Source organism: Anomaloglossus baeobatrachus, chromosome 4 (genome assembly GCF_048569485.1).
Source record: "Anomaloglossus baeobatrachus isolate aAnoBae1 chromosome 4, aAnoBae1.hap1, whole genome shotgun sequence".
In the NCBI taxonomy this organism is placed as follows: Eukaryota; Metazoa; Chordata; class Amphibia; order Anura; family Aromobatidae; genus Anomaloglossus; species Anomaloglossus baeobatrachus.
Window position 1 is genome coordinate 305,411,989 of NC_134356.1, and position 20,218 is coordinate 305,432,206.

At 41.3% G+C, this 20,218-nt stretch overlaps 1 protein-coding gene across 1 annotated transcript in view; it reads left to right on the top strand.

Moving 5' to 3' along the window:
• The window catches only part of SLC38A1 (solute carrier family 38 member 1), a 135,162-nt gene extending 120,822 nt beyond the window's left edge, over positions 1 to 14,340 (top strand). Inside the window, exon 16 of the mRNA XM_075344960.1 lies at positions 9,838 to 14,340. Coding sequence (XP_075201075.1) covers positions 9,838 to 9,927 — 90 coding nt within the window. The 3' untranslated portion in view covers positions 9,928 to 14,340. The remainder of the gene's footprint in view (positions 1 to 9,837) is intronic.
• Positions 14,341 to 20,218: the final 5,878 nt, after the last annotated feature.

Below are 20,218 nucleotides of genomic sequence, written 5' to 3' on the forward strand. Positions count from 1 at the left end.
CGCATTATTGATGGTCAGACGATGACTGGTGAGGTGTTTGGGTCATGGCAGCCATGAGGTCATCATTGAAGTTGCGGTTCCAAATAGGACGCTAGTTATGCCACTCATGACGTGTCACTCTACTTTTGTCTCCAGGAGGTGCATTGTGGTTCACCCTGGTTTGGGGCGGACCCAGGTTATAAAAGGGGCTGGAGCCAACAAGGAGGTGCGTAGTCTTCTATTATGCTACGAAAGAGCACACCTCCATGTGTTGAACCCATTGCGGCTTTAGGCCAGAGGTAGGCAGGGATAGGGTGTCGATGCAGGCCACCACCACAGTTGGTAACGCAGAACGGTTAAGACCAGCTCCTGTCCTACCAGTCCTGCTTGTGCAGCCCAGTGGCATTAACAGGCCTGCTGCTGCTGATGTGCCTGCTGTCCACAGGTGTGCCCCTACGCACACTGTCAGCGTACTCAATGGCCCCTGTGTTGTTAACAGGGAGTTCCTGGGCTGGGTGGGCATGTGGACCCTGTGACGCTAACAGGGCTCACAGTCTCCAGATCCGAATGGCGTCTAACTCGGTTCAGGCTACTATTAGTTTCATCGTGCATCCTGAATCGTGCATCCTTCCTCTGCCCTCTCCCCACAACCTCGCATAACCGAAATGTGAGCAAGCTCTCACTCATCTGCTGAGTCTTCCATGCCCATCGCCAGTTCCTCCTCCATTTCTTCATGGGCTCCTGCACTTTCATCAACACTTTTTGCTGATACTATGCGCCCTTGTTAATCCCTCTCCCTCACCATGAATGCCGCATAGGTGCCGCTGACCATCTGGACCTCGTAGATCTTGTTATCCCTTCCGCATATGACTCCTCCTGTACTTCCTCCCCTTCCTCTTGTCCCAACACCTGACTCCGAATAATAATTACAGTGTGCTCGATCATGTAGATGACCAGAATTGTCACGCTGAGAATGACATTGCCAGTGCTAAACATCTTCGTCGACATTTGTAAACTGTGTAGCAGGGTGCATAGGTCCTTGATCTGACACCACTCCAGCAGCGTGATCTGCACCACCTCTTGATCAAGTTATCCCAGGCTATATGTCATACCGTATTTCAGCAGGGCTCTGCGGTGCTGCCACACACGCTGCGACATGTGCAGATTCCAATTCCTGCGTGTCGGAACATCGCATTTCCGGCGTTTAACTGCCAGACCCTAAGACTTCCGGAGTGATGAAAGTTGTTGAGCTGCTGTGTGCGCACGATGGAAGTGAGCACATAGCGAGCGTGCACGCTGCACAAGGCCATGTAGGCCGTGATGGTGTTTTAAAAATTGCTGGAGAATTCGGTTCAACACGTGAGCCATACAAGGCACGTGTGTCACATTGCCCTGAGGATGGCCCGCAGCCAGGTTTGCATCATTGCCGCACACGGCTGTTAAGTCACCAACGGAGTCCGCTCCGTCAATTTGTACTCCGGTCGCCAGGTGACAACGTGTTCCTTTCATGAATAGTGCTGATGATGGGAGAGGAGTCGATGCCAGCGGCGCAGGTGGATGCAGGTTATGCTCACCCACTGGGCTGCATTACCTTGACAGATGCAGAATCTCTGGCTGAATGTAGCTGGTGGGTATCTCACAGATGAAATACCATCATTCAGCTACAACCAATGGGAAGACACCACACCCTTTTTTATGCCCATCCTGTCTGCAGACCACTGCCAGACATAGCTATGACCTCTGGTTACTTTTACCCCCAGTTCAGTTTTATGATTTTGTGTGCTTGTTACCTGACTACTTTTCCTGCTTGCTGTTTATGTACCTTGTTGGCCGATCCGCATTTCACCTCTGCTTGTTTTCTGATTAAGTCCTGGCCGTCCCATTCTGTTCCTGTTCCTCAATTAATGTTTTGACCCTGCCTGACTACTATTCTCTGGAACTGCAGCCTTCCACAGATATTAATCACCTTGGGCCCTGTGCAATTCCTAATCCCTGTATAGGGGTTAAAGGGTTTCAGGGTTCTAGGGGTCCTGCTTGGTGAGTGGCTTCCCTCTAGCCTATCATTAACAGCCCATCTGAGTGTGTGGATCAAGGAAGGCGTTACACCGTGCTCTCTGCAGAAGGCCATGTGGTCCAGGATAGTGCTTTAAAAATTGCTGGACAACCAGGTTCAACACGTGAACCACACAAGCCATGTGTGTCACATTGTCACAGCGAAGGGCCGCACCCATGTTTGCATCATTGTCGCACCCGGCCTTCCCTGGCTGCTGGTTGAGTGGAGGCAACCATTGATGAAACTCGGTCTCCAGAGCTAACCGTCCACAACTTCTCAGCGGTGTGACTCACATTTCCCATACATTTCAAAGTAAAACTTTGACCGCCTGATGGCATTGAGCTCTGCTGCCAGCATAGTAAGGAGGTGTGTGGTAGTGCTTGTGCGCAGTTACAAGGAAGGGTGGCCTGACCACACAGGGTTTGCGCCAAGGTGGAGGACCCACACGAGGTTGAAGAGGCAGAAGCAGTGTATTAACTTCTACATACAGAAGAAGGATTGAAACAACTCGTGGGGACGGCAAGACTTGGACAGCAGACCCTTCTCCATCTCTCACCATAGTTTGCCAGTGCCCAGTCAGTGACCTGCTTACTGGTCCAAGTATCTGTGTTGAAATGCACCCTGTCGCACACAGAGTTTCTCAAGGAAGTGGTGATGTTGTGTGCGACATGCTGGTGTAGCGCGGGCATGCTGTTCTTGGAGAAGCAGTGGTGATTGGGCATCTTGTACTGGATCACAGCGACAGACATAAGGTCTCTAAAATCCTGTGTGTCCACTAGGCGGAAAGGCAGCATTTCGGTAGCCAACAGCTTACAGAGGGATAGAGTCAACCTCTTCGCTTTGTCATGGGTCGCAGGAAGTGGCCTTTTATTTGACCACATCTGAGGGACAGAGATCTGGCTGCTGTGTGTAGACGGTGTTGAGTAGGGTGTCCCTGGAAAAATGCAGGTTTGTGAGGAAAGTGCAGGCGGAGACATGATGTTGCCTTCATCCAACGTTGGTGCTATCGATGTCTGAGAGAGCTGTACACACTCACTTGTTTCCCCTTCCAAACCAACTGACGACCTACCAAGCAAACTGCCTGTTGCGGTTACAGTGGTGGAAGTTGTGGGTGGAAAAACAGGTGTGACAGCTGTCCCCACAGTCCTAGAAGATGACGAGCGCGCGGATGCACTGGAAGGGGCAGGCGGTGGATGATTCGCTCCGCTAGGCCGCATTGCAGCACGGTGAGCTTCCCACCGGGCCATATCATATTTATTCATGTGACGATTCATGGAAGAAGTTGTCAAACTGCTGAGGTTTTGACCTCTACTAAGAGAACCATGACAAATTTTACAGATCACATAATTTGGGCGATCTTTTTCTATGTCAAAAAAGGACCAGGCTAGGCAAGGCTTAGAGGCCATGCGACCTGTTGATCCACCCCGAATAATGCTCAGAGGCAGAGTGGTGGCTGAGGATGCAGTTGTAGACGTGCTACTAGTGCTCCGACTCTGTCCAGGAAGGCGCAAGGTAACTTCGTCGTCGGTTGCATCCTCCTCCACCGCCTCTGTTGACCTCCTCGAGTGTCTGACTGTGGGTTGACAGTAGGTGGGATCTAGAACTTCATCATCAATTGTTGTGTTTGCACTCCCCTCCCCCTCAGAACGAGCCTCTTCTTGCCCTGACCGAATATTTAAGTTGTCATCCCAATCGGGTATCTGCGTCTCATCTTCATCAGTATGTTCCTCATTGTCTATAACCACAGGTGTTGGAAAGGCAGCATTTTGGTAGGCAACAGTTTGCAGATGCTGAAAGTCAACCTCCAAGCCATGTCATGCCCTTCTAAAAGCATGTAAAACACAGCGAGGGGACTCCAACCACAGTCTCCCTCGTTTACACTAACTGTGCCACACACACCCCACTTGACTGGCATCGGTTGACCCCCCTTTTGAAAAAGAAAAAGATGCTTTGCATGAAGCACTCTCAAAAATACGCGTGCCTTTCCCGTCCCCTGGCTGACCCAGGGGAAGAAAAGTCCTCTGAGAGCCATGACTTGTTCATCTTGGTTCTTTTATAAACACAGCGAGGGGACTCCAACCACAGTCTCCCTCGTTGACACTAATTGGGCCACACACACCCCACTTGACTGGCATCGGTTGACCCCCCTTTTGAAAAAGAAAAAGATGCTTTGCATGAAGCACTCTCAAAAATACGCGTGCCTTTCCCGTCCCCTGGCTGACCCAGGGGAAGAAAAGTCCTCTGAGAGCCATGACTTGTTCATCTTGGTTCTTTTAGAAACACAGCGAGGGGACTCCAACCACAGTCTCCCTCGTTGCCACTAATTGGGCCACACTTACCCCACTTGACTGGCATCAGTTGACCCCCCTTTTGAAAAAGAAAAAGATGCTTTGCATGAAGCACTCTCAAAAATACGCGTGCCTTTCCCGTCCCCTGGCTGACCCAGGGGAAGAAAAGTCCTCTGAGAGCCATGTCCACATTGTCAGTGGACAGACACGTGTGCTTATCTGCCAGCAGACCCCCAGCAGCACTGAAGACAGGTTCCGAGAGAACGCTGGCTGCAGGACACAAGATCCCCAAGGCGTACGTGGCGAGCTCAGGCAATTTATCCAGATTGGAAGCCTAAAATGAGCAGGGCTCAAGTTGCACAGTAATGGCATCGATGTTTCCTTGCATATACTCATATATCTGTGTGTCCTCCTCTTTTTCCTTGTCCAGCTGTTTTGTTTTCGCATGAGTATATGTCCTTGTCACTTTCCCATGTGTTTGTGTTGTGTTGTGAGTTGTTTATCACCTTTTGGACACCTTTGAGTGTGTTTTCTAGTTGTTTTTATGTGTTTTTGAATGCCTGCCATTGTTTTCTATGCAGTTCGAGTTCGGTTCGTCGAACGTTCGACGAACCGAACTCGAACGGGACCTCCGTTCGGCGAACCGACCTCGAGACGAACCGGGACCGGTTCGCTCAACTCTAGATGTGACCAATTTAGACAAAATTGGCTGACAATCACATGCACATAAATGAGAATTAAAATTCATAGGCTAGAAAAATACAATATACAGGCTGCTAGTATGGCTAATTTGGACAATGCAGCTGGTAATTTGGACAATTGGGTAAAATAGTTAAAACATGCCAAGCATGTTTTACCAATGCACTTTTTCCCCCCAAAACAGGGGATATGGCCTCCCAGGGTGACGGTGGTGGAGCAGGGTCATAGGAGGCAAGGTCGGGAATACTGAGGGCTAGGAGGAGCAGTAGAGCAGCTTAGGTGGGTCACAGGATGGGGTGACTCGGTGGCAGGTAGATTGATCTGACTGTGGGCTCCATTGAATCGCCCCCGGTTGACGCAATGGACTTCAAGAAAATGGCCACAAAGGCGGATCGTACACAGATTGCTGCAATGGACGTCAAGAAAATGGCCATGGAGTCCTATCTGCGCATGCGCTGCCTCTGCTGCCATTTTTCTTGAAGTCCATCTCGTCAACCGCGGGCGATTCAACGGAGCCCTCAGTCAGATCAATGGCACCTGCTGCCGATATACCCCGTCCTGTGACTCTCTGGAATCGCTCCACTGCAGTGACACCCCCGCAGCCCACCGGCAGATCAATGGCATGCGCCACGACAGCCCGCCAGCAGATCAATGTTGCCTACCACCGAGACACCCCCGAGCCCGCAGTATCATTGACTCTGCCTCCTGTGACCTTCCTCAGCCGTTCCACCACCGTCGCTTCCCCAGTGAGCGTTTGGATTAAGACACACAAGGATTATAAGACAGACCCTCATTTTAACATTAAAATAAATTTTTTCCTATTTTCCTCCTCTAAATTTGGGGTGCGTCTTATAATCCGGTGCATCTTATTAAACAAAAAATACGGTATTTTTATCATATTAAAATTGAATACTTTATCTTTAACATGTGTATTTTTAATTGTATATCTAGAAGCAGCTATATTGTCCAAATTAGCCATACAAGCAGCCTGCATATTATATTTTCTAGAAAATTCTTACAACATACTCACAAGACCATTTGCAATCAAAAATACAAAATCTTTATTGAGACATGATTAAGAACATAAACATACAGACATGTTAAAAGAAATACATAAAAAACGTGTGATAAAAGAGTCTGTCACAATTGAAAAGACATGATAATCCGCATGATGGTCAAGCCTGATACATGATGTACATTTTTACATTGAGTTCTACATGTTAATCCCAGTGTTGCTTAAGGCAAAAAAGAAGAACTGTAATGCTCACTATCCCCAGTATATGAATCAGGTTTATTTAATTGTTTAGGTTCTACAATTAGATAGATCCTGATATTACTTAAAATTGTACATAAGCGGTCTGTACTCATTAAAAGCATAATGGTGATGCAAAAGGATTCAATAGGAAATTCATATAGTATATATTTTTAACATGTTCAATGACATTCAAAAAAGAGGATCAATGTATCATTATTACTGAAGGAATGTAAAGCTCCAAGAATGTATTATGACATAGGTCAGGCATGAAATTCATCACAACATTAGTGAATCACAGAGTACTTTATCATAATATCCATTAATTATTACAATAAGAATTTCAAAAATTTCCAGTATAAGAAAAGGAAAGACAAGAAAAGCGTCCCTATTATTCAAAAGGCTAAAAAAGGCAATGTGCAGAGAGAGGCAGCACGAGAGTGCCACATCCCTTTGAACATGGCATAGATAACATAGAATAATATCAATATAGTACTAGTGAGGCCTACTCAGGGAAACTGACATGTGTGTGACATGTGTGTGTTTATGTTCTAAATCATGTCTCAATAAAGATTTTGTATTTTTGATTGCAAATGGTCTTTTGAGTATGTTGTAAGGATTCTGTTGAGTTTTACTCAAAGACCACATTATATGTCTTTTTGACATTGGATCTTCTCCTTGTGGATTAATGTATATTATATTTTCTAGCCTATGAATTTTAATTCTCATTTTTTTCATGTGATTGCCAGCTATTTTTGTCTAAATTGGTTGCATCATTACCTTACACAATTTCAAACAAATTACACAGGTGATACCTTGATAATGTTTCCATTACCTATTAAATACTAAGTAAATCCTGAAAACGTGAACTGTTGTGGGCTGTGAGGAAGGAATGGAGTTCAGGAAACACTGACCTCACCTATAATGCAAAATGTACTATCATAAAATTATTTTTTACTATAAGCTGCATGCATAAATGTTTAATAACCAAACGAACTTGTGGTATGATTCTTTAAATAAAATTAATTTTTATTATTTATGCATTTAAAATTGCCTCAGCAAAGAGTCCTCAAGGGGTTAACAGAATTGCATGCACATCATTTACAGTAGTTGCGATCAATTAACATTTTAAGGCACATACAGTGTTAGGGTCAATTAAGGTTAGAGGTCACTCATATAGGGTTAGGGTATAGTACATCAAAGTAAATATCAATTCACATTATGGTTTCCCATTACCACTTATTAATGATAGTGTGCTCAACCTCACTACTACCTATAATGAACACCGAACTGTGTGTCTATAGTATAAGAAGGCCCTGTATGTATACTAAAGCCATGAATGGTTTGTTATTAACACATAAATAATCAACTATATGATCACAACCATAGTGCAATACTGACCAATTTGCAGCAAGTCCGGATACCCCACCAGTCCTTACGCGCGTTTCACCTCTTCTTCAGGGGACGTATGGTGGACTGTGTGTAGGTCAGGTATATATAGTATGGGCAATCAGTTTTGCGTGGCTCTGCATTGTGTAGATGGCCTATCGGGCGGCATTCAGAACCATGTGTGTAATGTTGCAAACCGGAGGATATACACGGGATTAGAGGTAACTTTTGTAGGGCCACGAGGTTTGAGTGCGGTCTGGAATTTGCTCGGGCTGCGACTGGACCCGGCACTCATATGAGTTATTCTACGCCAAAACAAACTATTGAGGTTGCTATAGTTATACACGCCACGGCCCGTGACGTAGATAGGATGGGTGAATTTGGCCGCTCCCACTGGTGAATAAGTTGTTTACGTCCGAGCGTCCCTTGGTGCTTTGATAAAAACTCCTCATTGGAATAAAAGCATCACGTGAGTTGCTTTCTGTCACTAAGGAGCGCAGCTATTGGTTGTCATATACGTACTGATTGTAACTGTTTGGTCTGAAGTTCGGCCGCTATACTGACAGATGTTTGTTACCCGGCTGACTGCACCTTGGTAACATAAGTTTATACGTGTCTTTAGATGAAGCCGCACCCGGGACATATGTTTGTCAGTTGGACGCTAGAGGTTGCCTTGACAACACACGTCACGTCCTATGACGTGGCTGTAATAGGCTGACCTGGTCTCTTTGACTGGCGGCTGAAGCGTCTAGTTTAAAGAGGCTTTCACTGTCCTGTCAGGACGTCTCATTGGCTAAAACCGCATCACGTGATTTGCTTTTTGTCACTGAAGAGCGCAGCTACTGGCTGTCATATACGTGCTGATTGTAACTGTGCGGTCGGCAGCTCGGCCACTATACTGACGGATGTTTGTTTCCCGACTGACTGCACCTTGGTAACATAAGTTTATACTTGTCTTTAGATGAAGCCATGTCCGGGACATATGTTTGTCAGTTGGACGCTTGAGGTTGCCTTGACAACAGACGTCACGTCCGATGACACAGCTGTAATGGGCTGATCTGGCCTCTTTCACTGGCGGCTAATGCGTCTAGTTAAGGAGGCTCTTGCTGGCCTGTCAGGACGTTTCATTGGCTAAGGCCGCATCACGTGATCTGCTTGCTGCATTCATGGGGCTTAGTAAATCGGACTATGTGGAAGTGTTGATCACAGTAGATTAGGATTCCACCTTGCATTGATTGACACCCGACCTCCCCTATGGGAACGTCGGATACTACCCACGTGGCTCTACAGGAAGTCCATCCTTTCCCAATCTAAAACTGATTGCCCATACTATATATACCTGACCTACACACAGTCCACCATACGTCTCCTGAAGAAGAGGTGAAACGCGCGTAGGGACTGGTGGGGTATCCGGACTTGCTGCAAATTGGTCAGTATTGTACTATGGTTGTGATCATATAGTTGATTATTTATGTGTTAATAACAAACCATTCATGGCTTTAGTATACATACAGGGCCTTCTTATACTATAGACACACAGTTCGGTGTTCATTATAGGTAGTAGTGAGGTTGAGCACACTATCATTAATAAGTGGTAATGGGAAACCATAATGTGAATTGATATTTACTTTGATGTACTATACCCTAACCCTATATGAGTGACCTCTAACCTTAATTGACCCTAACACTGTATGTGCCTTAAAATGTTAATTGATCGCAACTACTGTAAATGATGTGCATGCAATTCTGTTAACCCCTTGAGGACTCTTTGCTGAGGCAATTTTAAATGCATAAATAATAAAAATTAATTTTATTTAAAGAATCATACCACAAGTTTGTTTGGTTATTATAGTATAAAGTGGTGTTCTGGCACTTTCAAGGAGGTTGGGAAGTGACTTATATTAAATGCATAAATGTTTATATATAATGAGGCATGGTAAAGCATATGTTTTGTGCCTGCTGTAAATGGCTAACAATGTTATAAACACTAGACAAGCATTTTGCCTTCTTTTCATTATATATTAACCGTGGTAGGTTATATATAATGAGCACTGAACATCAGCAAAACAACAGATATGGTTGCTTCATTCATTACAACTGATTTATTGAATGTGTCTGGCAACATGTTCCTATTTTCTCTACTTAATACAGCATTTTATTGCTTTTTTTCTCTACAGGCATGTGCTTTCTTTGTACTTGGGGTGCTATTCTCCGGGATAAGCATTCCACTTGTGATATACGACTGGGTTCATCCATCAAAACCATAAGATGGAAGTTGATCTTGCCTACAAGGTGTCTACGTACCATTACCACCACATTGTTGTAAAGGCACATAAAGGCAATCATTGAAGAAGACAATTCTTACTATACCTCACTGGATTTCCCTACTTCATGTCTTTCAGTGTCAATTGCATTTCTCAATGAAATATTACTCCTTCATCCTATATTTTTTTTAGATTAGTTCCACAAATTGCCTCAAATGGATCATTACTGTATTCACCAATTGTGTTAAAACATACAAATTACAAAAGAAACCAACATGTCTTTGACTCAACATCACCCATTGCATATTTACCAATAACTTGCCTCAACTTTGGGACCATCTTCAAGTTTAATGGTTTGCCATTGCTACATAAATGTACGGTGTAAATTTGGATTTTTCTGATAGAATTAGCACATAATTGGTCATTATTATGTTACACAGCTTGGTACAAGTCCGCTCAACCTCACTTTTGCTAAAACGGAAGATTGATGTGCTATAGGTCCTGTAATACAATAATTTACACTTAGTAAATCACAGTAAAGAAATTAAACATTTTAATCAGCATATAATGACTGCTTCAAATTCTAAATATGTGGTTATATAATTAACTTGACTGAAAAAGACATAACTATGGCCTTCAAGTAGAAGGTTGCTTACAACAGAGTAATGTAAAACACAATTTCCCCTAACTATAGCTAACTTTACATATGTCAAAACACAAACATTGTGCAATGGACTTATTCCTTGGTAAGACTTTCAAGTTTAAGAATTTTATTTTGAAAAGTTGCAGTCTGATCCCATACAAATCATAAAAATACTTTAAACAGTGACTATTTAAAACTGTTGGATTAGGGATAAATGTAGTTATGTCATTAGCTAGTTGGTTGATTTTATATATATATATATATATATATATATATATATATATATATTTTTAGTACATTATTACTTAGACCTACTTACGTCCTTCCAAATGTTCACAATGAATAGCATATGATTGCTTAAAGGTGTTGTCTGCTTTAGATAACCCATGTTTTTATTCCCTGTCAATCTATTACCCACAGCAAAGACGAGCTGCAAGAGTAACTCTAAAAGTCTCAAAGTCCATCTACAACAGGGCATGATTTCTTCGAAGTTGTCCCTCTATAATTATATTCAGTCCACTGATTTTAATGGGCAAAATATGATGTTTCATTTTGTTGCAGAGGAGATGAATAATTGTGAGCTTACTCACCTGGAGATAAAACTCATCTTCCTCACTTTGTCAATAGCTACGTTCATTATCAATTACATCCTATACCGTGTTGGGTCTCAGAAAAAAGAAACATTATTTTCTTTGGCTCTTTCGAATAGCTTTTTCAAATCATTGATTGCCATTTTAAAATATTAACACATCAATAGCCGTCATGACTGACTTTCACCAACATTAACATTAATATCCCTTTCAGCATTTAATTAAGAGTCGCACTATATACAGTACAATGACACTGGCATTGTTACAGCTAGTCCATACTGATATCTCCTAATTGTGTTAGCTTTTTTCTTAGCTCCTCATCTTGCGACTGGAGGCAAAAAAGTTCCTGTAGGTATTATGCTATTGAGAAATTTTAGTCTATGGAATAGCCCATTCCATCTGTAAAGACATTGCTTTTATGAACCCTCTTATGATGCCTTTAGATCACCATACATGCATAAAGATGAACCCACTAACATTTATTTATTTTCATAAATGCCCTAACATTAAAATATCTGACTAATACCAGATAACCTAACACAAGGGTTTTAGACTATATTAGTATTTTTAAAACTTTCCTTCTTCACAGATTCTGTAACCATCAAGACTTTTTTTTACTTGTATCCAAGGACTCAGCCTACTTGCGTACAATAATGATATACCATTTGATAGGTAGTTAACAATTTTCTATACTATAAATCTAAATAGATAGTAGAAAAAAAAATAGTTAAAGATACAAACAAACCAATATCAGTATACATAAAGTCTGAAAGTGGAGGAGAAGGAGGAGGATTGAGTTTAGTTACATGTTCCTCCATCAGCTACCATATTATGGACAGCAGACCAGTGCAATCTGTTAGGAAAGCTGCACTAACAAGTATAGGAGAACCTGTAATACTTATATATTAGCAAGTGCCATAAAATCATATCCTAATCACATTTAGGAAAATATAGATAAACAGGAAAAGACCTTCAAACTATTGCCTAAAGTAAATTCTAAACACATCTGGTAATCTTCTAAATGTTAGAAACAGCCAAAGAAAATACAGTTTACACATTTAATTTTGTCACCTATTTTTAGTGAAAATGTAAAAAATAATTTTATGATTTTTTTTATTTTGTTTTTTAAATACAAACATCTCACATAATTAACATAAGTGTGAAATACAAAAATATATTTAATTCTTTAAAGTGACAAGAAATGAGAACAAAACGTTTTCTTCTCCTGAAAATTATAATTGTTATGAATGAAGCAAAGATACAAAATAAATGTTACAAAACAAAAAAGATAAAACAAAAAAATACACAAACTGTACATGGCCGAGTAAAAGATTGATAGGAAATATGTTGTCCATATCATTTTATTTGGGATCTTTGTCAATTTTTGTCAAGCCAAAAATATACAGGTGAAATATCGATATTACATGGATTCATATATCTGCCTGTAGGTCACACTCCATATTACTAAATGCAGCTGCCATGGTTAAGAAGCACATAGCACACATGCAGAAAGAAATTGTCTGTTCCCATTGTTTTATTAGACCCACTAAGTAAATATTGTTTGGTTTCTGTTTTAACATGTCATTACTGTATTTCATTTGTATCTGGACTTTAAAATGCTGTGGATACGTTGACCAATATTTATGTACTATTAAGGATGGAGGATATGCTGCAGATTTTTTAGATTCTGATATTCTGCTATTTGTACAATGCTGCTATAGTGTGTAGTATTTGAATGTTGACCTCATCCGTAGCTTCATTGTTCTTACCATGGTACATTCACAAAGCACAGTAGTTGGTAGTAATTCTTTTCTACATTTATGTTATTTAAATATATTTATTAAGAACTGAACATGAGCACAAGTTTAGAATGCAAGTGTGTACTAATCTTAGTAGTATAGTGGGCATGCATAGATTTGCTTATTAAGCAACCTGGTGCAAGGTATCTTCAAATTCCCAAAGGCATAAATATTAAAAAAATTCAGTAATTTTACATCTACAAAAGTGGATATAATCAATAGACTTTCTTTCAAATAATCTTCAGTAGTAAAATGACTCAAAGTATTGGTCCAGAGGTCCCTTCGATAGTCTATGGTGACCAGATCCGAACTCTACTAACCTTCTCCTAATTATGCCCAGGTGCTTCTCCTTACCAGTACATCTGGCAAGACCTTACGCATGCTGCAGCAATGATGCTACAGCAGGTCTACTTATTAGCCAAGGCACCAGGCATGTCAGCAGATAGGAGGTTCACAGGGCTGTGAACTACTAAAGGGGCTGCTGAGTCAGATTTGTCTGAATGTTTTTGCTCAACTCGATGTGGGAATCTTATTACACACAATTTTTCCCTAAGTAGAACTTTGCCTTTAAGCTGACCTGCATTTAAGCAGTGAAAATATTGAGAAGCATGTCACAAAAAGGTATAGATCTGCAATGGTCCAAAAATCTAATAAAGGGGCTTTCCCAGGAAAGTCTATCTACCAGATATCTATGTACATGTTTGGAGGTCCCACCACCCTATATTCCTCCCTGCTTCCAGGATTATCTGCACTGCAATGCCTTCATTCTCAGGCATCATGGAGCAGCTAGAGGTCAGACCCATAGTGTTTATCAAATGTTGTTATGTCCTTGTGATATGCGATCAGTTATGGAAAAGGGAGCACCCTTTTAAAGGAAAACTATCAATAAGACAGTCTCTTAGCAATTGATACCCAAATAACTATGAACTAGAAGGAGCAACTTCATCAACTAAACACCATTCCAATGTGGCATTCTTGGAATTGGAAAAACAGCTTGTCAGATATATCTTACTTGTTTCAAAAACATCAGAGGATGTGCTCATATCCTATGCCCCCCTTTATGCCACTTTGGGATGCATTTAGCAATAGCAACTCTGTAAAAAAGTTTAGATACCATTCCTATGTCCTGCTAAAAAATGACAGATTCCCATACCCAAAAAAATTGTTAACTATATTTATTAACTTGATTACAGCTTGTAGTAGATTATAGGCTAGAACAGCAGCACAGTGAGAGGAAAAATATATAACTTAGTTAATTTAAAATCATTAACTATTACATTTACTGCCTATATTAAAAAGATAAAGGAGAAACGTGCAAGCCCCAGTCAGGATAGACAAACTATCAATAACAAAGAAATCACTATAGTCTCCTTTTAGACACTGACATGGTATAAGGTTAAAAAAGCCAATTCACACTAAATTTATGTCAAAACCAGCCAAAACTATATTCATATCTAGAAAGCAACAGTTGACCAGAATAACTTCCAGGCTGTCTGCAAAATATGATATGAATTGTTATTGGACCTAACATATAGCTTCAATTATAGCAAAAAAGCCTCCTGACACTTGTCAAAGTAAAGGGCTATTAAAATCGATCCTATCCAGCACATTGGCTGAAAGAAATTTTGAAAACCTCGAATCATAAAGAGGTTAGGCACAAATGACAGTGATATCCTGAAAGAATGATGAACGTTCTGGCTGATATAGTCACATATCCTATTGGCATTTCTATATGAAGAAAATAGAAAGGAACGTTCTCTTCCCTTTTTGTGTAGAATCATTATTGTACACTTACAGGGGTATCAAGATTCTAACATTTTCCTCATGAGAATCCAGTGAACATGAGATGGCACTATATATCCCTATAGTTGGCTAGAATGTCCTTAGTGCCCCCATGTGCTCCAGCCCTTGCAAGGGCAGTCCACAGCTTGCTCTATTTACCGTAAGAGGCACTGCATTAATGAGACACATAGGGAATGTACAGAGCCTCCTAAATAGGGCAAGCTGTGGACTGCCCTTGCAAGGGCGGGAGCACATGGGGCACTAAAGACATTCTAGCCAACTATAAGGATCCATATGGCCATCTCCTCTTCACTAGATTCTAATGAGAAATATGCTAGGATACTGATACCTCTGCAACCGTATAATGATCATTCTACACAAAATGGGTAAGAACGTTACTTTCTATTTTCTTTATATAGAACTGCCATTATGATATGTGACTATTTCTGCCAGAACATTGTTTTCATGATACACTGACCACCATTATTTGTTCCCAAGCTCTTCATGATTTGAACATTTTTGACCTTGTATTCAGTCAACATTCTGTATAGGATTGATTTCATAACCCTTACAGTGACCAGTGTCAGGAGGCTTTTTTGCCATGATTGATCCCATATGTTAGGTTCAATAACAATTCACATCAGATTATTAAGGCAGCCTGGAAGTTATTCTGATCAAGTGTTGCTTTCTAGATATTAATATACTCTTGGCTGGTTTTGACATTGATACACTGTGAATTGGCTTTTGTAACCTTACACCATGTCGGTGTCTAAAAGGAGACTATAATGACACCTCCATTTGTGATAGTTTGCCTATCTTGGCATGGCTTACACTTTTCCCCTTTATAATATAGGCAGTGATTGTACTACTTAATGATTTTAAATTAACTTAGTAAACGTTGGATTTTATTTTTCCTCTAACTTTGCTGCTGTTCTGTTATTACGTAAGCTATACTTAAGTGGTGGGCATCACAAGCCCAATCTCTGCTTTCTTCATCTTAGAATATAGACTTCAATCATAGAGGGCTGTAGAAATGGGTTACTCAGATTTTGCCCTTACATCACTGCAATTTTTTATGTGTCAACGATGTATTTTAATAGCTGTGAACAAGTTTTGTACTAGGGTATATATTGAGCCACTGCTTAAAATGGCCCCCTAGTACATGACGCTAGCTTTCAATAGTTTTAGGGAAATACAGTTTATTTATACAGAATGTAAAATGTATTTTATAGATTTGGAAAGTTTTAAAATTTACGTTTAGTGTGTACATTACCATGTGTAGTGAAAAACATACAAGCTAGCACCTTGAAAGAGGATATATCATCATTTCCTAAGTTTTAACAATAAAATGAATGTCCAAGGATCCACCTTAGTATATGGGTGGCAGTTACTTTATAAATGCCCTATTTTTGCAGGGGAAGGGAGAAAGCAGCAACTGAAAACAATATTAAGGCAAGGGGTGTCTTTCAGACTACCGCAGATTCCCCATAGGCACTGTAGCTAGGGAGTAGTCACAGATCACAACTTAACCCTGATGGAGAATTAAAAATGATCCAAACAGCAAGCACTGAGGAACTAAAGAGGCAGAAAGCATGAAATGAGCCTTACAAAAGAATAAGCACAGAACTGGACACATTTTTATAAAAAGATTGAGAATTTTCTTACTATGGATCCTTTTCAAGAATGCTACAAAAAGGCTTTGTTCACATCGGCATCTGAAATCTTTGCAGGGCCCGACAGCCCTCATACTAAAGCCTGCTTTACACGTTACAATTTATCGTGCGATCGCACCCGCCCCCATCGTTTGTGCGGCACGAGCAATTTGTTGCCCGTGTCGCACAATGCTGTAACCCCCCGTCACACGTACTTACCTTCCAAACGACCTCGCTGTGGGTGGCAAACATCCACTTCCTGAAGTGGGAGGGACGTTCGGCGTCACAGCAACGTCACACAGCGGCCGGCCAATAGACGCGGAGGGGCAGAGATGAGCGGGACGTAAACATCCCGCCCACCCCCTTCCTTCAGCATTGCCCGGCGGGACGCAGGTAAGCTGCAGTTCATCGTTCCCGAGGTGTCACACGGAGCGACGTGTGCTGCCTCGGGAAAAATTAACAACAGGACGTTTGATTTTTAGAAAATGAGCGACGTGTCAACGATGAACGAGAAGGTGAGTATTTCTGCTTGTTCATAGCTGTCACACGCTACGATATCACTAACAATGCCGGATGTGCGTCACTTACGACGTGACCCCGCCAACATCTCGTTAGATATATCGTAGCGTGTAAAGCACGCTTAAGTCAATGAGAATCGACAAATGCAGCACAGTCTTGTGCTTGAGTTCTAAAAGAGAAGCCGCAATTAAGATGTGAGTAGAGCCTAACGTGGTTAATATGAAATTCCCGTACTGTCACCTTGACGTTTTTTAAATGAAATTAACACTTAAAAATAAAACAGGCAAATATGATGATCAATTCTCTTTAAGTTCAGACAAATCCATGGTGTGCAAAATAGAGTGCAATCATAATCTAGATGCTGGAACTATGTAAGCAGATCCATACCAGGATAGAATATTGTGTTTACTGTATCGTGATGCCCAAAAATTGTAACTCTATGCATAAGTCATTCTCTGTTATTATTGTGTTTATATGTACATATGCTGTAAATAGATAATATGCTATATATATTTTTGCAATGGTTTCTTTCTAGTTGTCAAGTTAGACGTAATATTTGAAGTATTTTCATAGATTTAGTTAATGACGTAGTTGAAATTCATAGTAAAACAAAATGAAAAATAAAATTTGTACTTAAAATAAATATTAAGAAAAACAATGTACAATGTGTAATCCTTACCAAGTGACCAATAACTACTGTTCTGCCTGTGGTAGCGATAAACCCCTTGTTAGCTGCTATACATGTATGGCACAGCAAGAGGGTGGTTCCTGCAAAGCACCAGACTTGCATGGTACAGTGATGCCATGAGCTTACCATCAACATAGGGTGTCAGCCACAATAAATAGCAGGCAACCTGTTGCAATGGCTGGGATCAGAGCGAACATAGATTTTGTCCAGTAAACCCCATTGGTGCCATTGTCAATGGTAATGCAGAGGAACTGTCAACCATCTACACCTTAGATGAGATTACAGGGCACAGGTGGATGCTATGACACTTAGGACCATACCATGATCCATATGGATATCATTTTAGTGCTTCTTTTACACTGATGTTTAAAGTGGAATGCAAAATCTCCAAGTAGTATTATAACTAAATGTTAAAAAGATTTAAAAAAAACAAATGAAAAAAATTGCAAAAGAAAATATATTTTTTTTTTGCAGAAAAAGAATTAAGGGGGTTATCCACTGTTCAGGAACCTCTTTTTAATATCCGAAGTCTGCTAAATAAAATAAAAAATAGGCATATTTTCAACTCAGCTACTCCGCTCCGAGCGCAGGGCCCCACCGGCAAGTGTGATGTTGTTTCAGTCAGATGAGCTCTTGCAGCCACTAATGTACAACAGCCACTACAGTTTCATTGAATGTATAGTCCAAGAGCAGCTGCTGATTGTCACATGGGTGCTGCAGTCCACCAGCGGCCAGTGATAGGCTGCAGCGCTCTTCTGACATAAACCATGTGACAAGATCTCTGGAGGAGTGGCATTGGTCATGGAGTTATGAATGATATTGTCTTCCCTTATGATATTATGGTATATATGATATTTTCTTACACTACTTAGCACACTGGGGCATTCAAAATTGGTTGCATTCATTAAAATGTTTCAGTAAAGATATTTAACAAAAAAGCAAAAAGAATTTGTATCATCTCTAAGGTTTTTCTTTTAATTGAGCTACTTTTAATGGCACCATTCAAATAAATTGTCCTCTTTATACAAACTTATTTTAAGCATTGGAAGCAGCCTTCATCAACTGGAATGTGATATCCTACAGCTACTTTGAAAAGGACACAAAGTATAATAGACAACTCATTAACAAGTTTGAATTAAAGGGGTATTACCATCTCCAAGACCCTATCCCATTATGTAGTAGGTATAATAATAATAATTTTAGCACATACCTCCAATTAGAAATGTACTATAGTTGTTCTGATAGCAACCATTGTGGATGCCTAGCAACCATTGTGATTACCTATCAACCATTGTGGTTACCTAGCAACCATTGTGGTTGCCTAGCAACCATTGTGGTTACCTAGCAACCATTGTGATTACCTATCAACCATTGTGGTTACCTAGCAACCATTGTAGTTCCCTAGCAACTATTGTGGTTACCTAGCAACCATTGTGGTTGCCTAGCAACCATTGTGATTACCTATCAACCATTGTGGTTACCTAGCAACCATTGTGATTACCTATCAACCATTGTGGTTGCCTAGCAACCATTGTGGTTGCCTAGCAACCATTGTGATTACCTATCAACCATTGTGGTTCCCTAGCAACCATTGTGGTTACCTAGCAACCATTGTGATTACCTATCAACCATTGTGGTTACCTAGCAACCATTGTGGTTGCCTAGCAACCATTGTGATTACCTATCAACCATTGTGGTTACCTAGCAACCATTGTGGTTGCCTAGCAACCATTGTGGTTACCTAGCAACCATTGTGATTACCTATCAACCATTGTGGTTACCTAGCAACCATTGTAGTTCCCTAGCAACTATTGTGGTTTCCTAGCAACCATTGTGGTTGCCTAGCAACCATTGTGATTACCTATCAACCATTGTGATTACCTATCAACCATTGTGGTTACCTAGCAACCATTGTAATTCCCTAGCAACTATTGTGGTTACCTAGCAACTATTGTGGTTACCTAGCAACCATTGTGGTTGCCTAGCAACCATTGTGATTACCTAGCAACCATTGTGGTTGCCTAGCAACCATTGTGATTACCTATCAACCATTGTGGTCTTACTTTCTGGCTGCTGTGATGGGATGATGGCACTCTCACTTACTGGCTGCTGTGATGGGATGAAGGCAGTCTCACTTTCTGGCTGTTGTAATGGAATGACTGCAGTCTCACTTTCTGGCTGCTGTGATGGGATGACGGCAGTCTCACCTTCAGGCTGCTGTGATGGGATGCTGGCAGTCTTACTTCCTGGCTGCTGTGATAGGATGACTGGAGTCTCATCTTCTGGATGCTGTGATGGGTGACGGCAGTCTCACTTTCTGGCTGCTGTAATGGGATGACGGCAGTCTCATTTTCTAGCTGCTGTAATGGGATTACGGCAGTCTCACTTTCTGGCTGCTGTGATGGAATGACGACAGTCTTACTTTCTGGCTGCTGTGATGGGATGATGGCACTCTCACTTACTGGCTGCTGTGATGGGATGAAGGCAGTCTCACTTTCTGGCTGTTGTAATAGAATGACTGCAGTCTCACTTTCTGGCTGCTGTGATGGGATGACGGCAGTCTCACCTTCAGGCTGCTGTGATGGGATGCTGGCAGTCTTACTTCCTGGCTGCTGTGATGG